The sequence below is a fragment of the Crocodylus porosus genome, unplaced genomic scaffold (genome assembly GCF_001723895.1).
Source record: "Crocodylus porosus isolate Cpor-Errol unplaced genomic scaffold, CroPor_comp1, whole genome shotgun sequence".
Taxonomy (NCBI): Eukaryota; Metazoa; Chordata; order Crocodylia; family Crocodylidae; genus Crocodylus; species Crocodylus porosus.
Genome location: NW_017728947.1, coordinates 80,122,788 through 80,127,371, shown reverse-complemented (window position 1 = coordinate 80,127,371; position 4,584 = coordinate 80,122,788). Strand labels below are relative to the sequence as shown.

The 4,584-nt window shown below is 43.7% G+C and overlaps 1 protein-coding gene across 1 annotated transcript in view; it reads left to right on the top strand.

Annotated features, from left to right (window-relative positions):
• The window catches only part of LOC109320861 (centrosomal protein of 128 kDa-like), a 76,771-nt gene that overhangs the window by 71,028 nt on the left and 1,159 nt on the right, over positions 1–4,584 (top strand). The window contains exon 9 of the mRNA XM_019551140.1: positions 1,640–1,726. Within this exon, the coding sequence (XP_019406685.1) occupies positions 1,640–1,726 (87 nt within the window). The remainder of the gene's footprint in view (positions 1–1,639; positions 1,727–4,584) is intronic.

The following is a 4,584-nucleotide window of genomic DNA, read 5'->3' as shown; positions in this document are numbered from 1 at the left end:
GTAGTCTGTGGGATGGGTTTAACTCCATCCACTAGGATCAGATCCTGGTGGGCCTGTGCTACCCCCGCCCACCAGGATTGGGCCCCGTGTTGTTCTGCATGTCTGATCCCTTTTCCACTCCCTTACTGCCAAAATTCTGCATCCCTGGGGAGTTCTGTGGGTCAGATGATATGGGGCTAGAGGTTGAGCATTCCTTCTCTAAGCTATTCCTGTGATTCAATATGTTTTAAAAAAAATGGTCATAGCAAATCAGAAACACTTTATATCTTAACCACTTGTAGGAGAAAACAAAACCTAATGGGCAGGAAATACATTATTGTTGTATTTTGCTTTTGCTTTGTTTTGTATTACAAGTGTTTTTATTTGGGCCTTGGCAAACGTAGGAGTTGGTAGGATCAGTATGTAGATAAATAGCATTGTATAAATGAGTGTTATGCAAATAAGTTCCATTTTTATGAAATGCCGTGAATTGCACAATTTAAAGAGCTTTACATAAACATAATTTTCACAATCCTAGCTGTCTTCTACAGCAGTCCATTATATTTTCTATCAGTTTTAGTATCCAGTGTCTTGTTTTATTTTAGGTAAAACAGGGAAGGGAAAAAAGTTTTGCATAAACTTGAATAGCTTCTTTAGATCCCTATGTGTTAAGTTTCTCATTTGCAGGGGTAAGTGTTTTCTCTTAAACATGACAACATTTTTCACGTGGGCAGTTAGGGACCTGGTGATGGTGTTTAAATAGCTGTTAGGATCTGAGGGGGAATTGGCAAACCTTGGATATCTCATTTTATTCTATTGCTCTAGTTTTTACTGTAAGTTTTTTTTATTAAAAAAAATAATAGTAAACGTGGTTACATGATATCACACTGAAATTAACACACTGATTCAGGGTTCTGAATGTGCTTGAAAAAGGTAATTGGAAAAGAAATTTCACAAAAGGGCACAATGGAAAATAGTCTATTTCCTGCACTCTTTGATATCAGTAGTCTATACTTTTTGTCGAAGAAGGGTTTCTAGTACTTCTTCAATGCATTCCATATCTTTCCTGTCTGTGTGAGAATTTTTAATATTGCAAGATTTTGTTCAACAAAAGTCCTGAATATAAAGTTATACATTTTGAAGTAACCATAATTGTGTCATATGTCTGTATGTGTGTACCTAAATAATTTGTAGCGTACTTGTGTACTTAAGTTTAGTAATCACTGCTGTAGACACCTGAACTTTAGACACTGGTCTGTAGTTTTAAACGCTCAAGTATGGTTTCATTTCACACTCCAAAAGTTATTTGTTTTTACCTGGATCTTAAACTGAATAATATACTGTTAGCCCCTTAGCATATTGGTAAAGCTTCTAATTTCTTTTTATCTGGACAAAAATAGGTGTTGTGTTATATGTGGTGATGTGCCAAACATCTGCCCACATACAGCTGTGTGTACATGTGATAGTAGATATCATCTGACCCAAAAAAGGTACATTGATTGTCTTCAGAAATATCTAATAGAAACAGAGTCAGAAAATGTGGTAATTGATGCATTTTTTCTAATATGTACAACTGGTAACTTTCCTCATTTCAGCAGTTCTATATAAATATGGTTTAAGTGACTCCCTTATAAAGCTCACACTATCTTTCCCTTTTAAGGCTTTAAGGAAGCGAGATGTCAAAACTGAGGAAATGGAAGAACTTGTGAAAAGTAAACTTTTGAAATCTGAAAGTGAAAAGAATCAAGTAAGAATTTAAGGTTCTTAAATTAAAGTAAGAATTTAATTTTCTGATCGCCCTGGCCCAGCAGCAGCAGTGGAGATGCTAGCCAAGGCTGGGCCCACCAGCGGCGTGTGGCTGGGGCCATCAGCAGTGCCGAGATGTGCCCGGGCCCCAACCTTATCCCGGCACTGCAGATGGCCCTGGCCCAGCAGCGGCGCTGGGCAGGGCTTGGCGGCAGCATGTGGCTGGGGCCAGGCCTGCTGGTAGTACCGGGCTGGGGCTCCAGCTCCGGCCTCATCCTGGCGCTGCCGATCGCCCCGGCCCAGCAGCAGCAGTGGAGGTGCTGGCCGGGGCCCAGTGGCAGCACCTGGATGGGGCCGGGGCCCGCTAGTGGCAGCTCCGGGATCGGGCCGGGCCTGGGCCCGCTAGTGGGGGTGCCAGCATGGGGTGGGTGGTGGCGGTAGAGGTGCCAGCCATCAGCAGCACATGGCCAGAGCTGTCTGTAGCACTGGGATGGGTCCAGAGCTAGTGCACGTCTGCGGCCTCGGGCCTGGCCCCATCTGAATGCTGCTGATGGCCACGGCCCGGTACCGGCACTGGGCCAGGGTCCGCAGCGGCAATGGTGCTGGCTAGAGCCAGGCCCGCTGGCATCATGTGGCTGTGTCTGGGGCCCGCGGAGGCAGTGGTGCCTCGTAGGGCCTGCCGGTGGCACATAGCCAGCAGCGTGGGGTTGGGGATGGGGCCATGTGGGGCCAAGGGCTCTTACCTGGCTGGGGTAGGCGGTGTTCCGGGGCTGGGGTCCAGCGGTGACAGGGATCAGCAGCAGCACAAGGCTGTTCTCAGGCAGCCATGTGCTGCTCAATCTGGGCACGCCTCTTCCTGCCCCAAGGGGCAGGAAACAGCCTGCGTGCAAATAAAAACCATGCCGCATGCCACTTTGGGCACGTGTGCCATAGGTTGCTGACCCCTGATCTAGTGGCTGGCCTGGCTTCTCTCCTCCTTTTTCCCTCCTCTTGCCTCCAGCAACTTCCTGGAAACTGTTCCTGTTGGCAGTCCCTGTTTGCTGGCTCCCTGGTCACAGGTTCTTCCCTTCCCCCTTCCCAGGGCCAGCATCTGAGCAGGTTGCTGCCTTTGCCTGTCCCTGTTCCGGCTGGGAACAGAGGGGCAGGGCCAGCCCCACTGGGCTGGAGCACAGCACCTAGGCCAGAGAGCATGTTGGGATGCTGGGAGACTCTCGTTTAAGTTAAACCAGGAAGGAGTCTGGGATAGACATTGGATATAATGGTTTCAGCTCGATCAGTTAAGTCTGATACTAAATTCAACCAGGTGTATCTCATGCTGGTTTCGGCCATTTTGAAACTGGTTTCTGTACATTGAACGTATGTTCTGTTACAAATTTAAACCTGTTTCTGATCAGTTGAACTAGTTTATGCGTAATGTCCAAGCCTAGCCATACTGACAGTTACCGATCCAATATTTCATCCATATTTAACATAAGATACAAACTTAAGCATACAAACAGATAAGTAGGCAGTGAGATTCTCAATTTTCCTCTTTTTAAAAATTAATAAGGCACTTTTTTGGTCTACAAAACCACAAAAAAATGAAAGACCATCACAAGACTGATTCACTTTAATGAGAACTGTAGTTATTAAGGGAGATCGTGTCAGACCCCATATTTGGACAGGATATGTTCTTCTGGAAGACTGATATAGATGACCTAAATACTCATTTGTGGTCTTGTTCATGCTTTGAAGAAATGAGGAAAATGGATCTAACCATTTAATTCTAATGGAAAATTTTAAGTACTGGGATAATGAAGGAAAAACAAATTTTGCTCCTCCCTAGCAACTTACCACTTGTCCTATACTTTATAACTATGTGTGTGCTACTTGCACAAAGAATACAGGCCAAAATCAAATAGAAATCCTAGATTTTATTCTACTATTTTAGATCCCTTCATTGTATTCATTTTTCTGTATCAGCATATATTATGTTTGATTTTTCTTTTGTTTAAATTAGTAGATGGGTAATTATATTGTTTGCTTTTATCAAGAGCCACAAATCATATAATTTAATTATTTTATAATATGTAATTTTATTGTTAATATTACTATATCATTTTAATAGCAGCAAAGGGGGAGCTCCAGGCAGACCCAGGCTCGGGTCTCTGCTGGTGTGACAAGGAGTGGGGGAATTAAACCTCCTCCCTGGTCAGTTCACTTTGAGTTACTGCCTGGGCTAGCTATGCCTTCCTGCAGCTGAGAGCTTCTCTAGCACCTCCTGGCGGCTGGCCTGAGTGACTGCAGGCATGTGCTTGCATTTCCTCAGTCTGGACGGCATGTTTGCACAGTTGCAAACTGATTCAGTCTAGCCAGGTTAGGCTGTGGCTTTTTGAAGGTCTGTCCCTAGCCTATATATCCAAGAACATGTGTGTGGAGGGAGAGTATAACTGTTATTTAACCATACAAATAAGGGTTTACTTGGAAGAGAAGAGACTTCTAAAATATACTTCTCAGGGTATCTGACAGGTGTACAAGCTCTAACTTTTATTCAGTAATTATCCAGCAGAGCAACCAGACATCCTTGTTGTATCCCTGTCTTATTCAGGAAGCTGCTGGAGAGGGCATTGTCAATCCCATAATGCACCCTAGATGCTGTATTTGAATAGTAAGCAATGAGTAAGAGATCTTTGTCAATTGATGTTACTGCCATTTTCTTCCATAATTTCCAAAAGATCAAAAAGTTTAAATTAAATTACACAAAACTAATAGTTAGAAAGAAGAAACACTATCAAACGAGGCAGTGGGAAGAACTGGCAGACACAGGGAAAAATAAAAGACAATAGATGTTTTGAGCAGATTATAACCAAAGGGACAAAT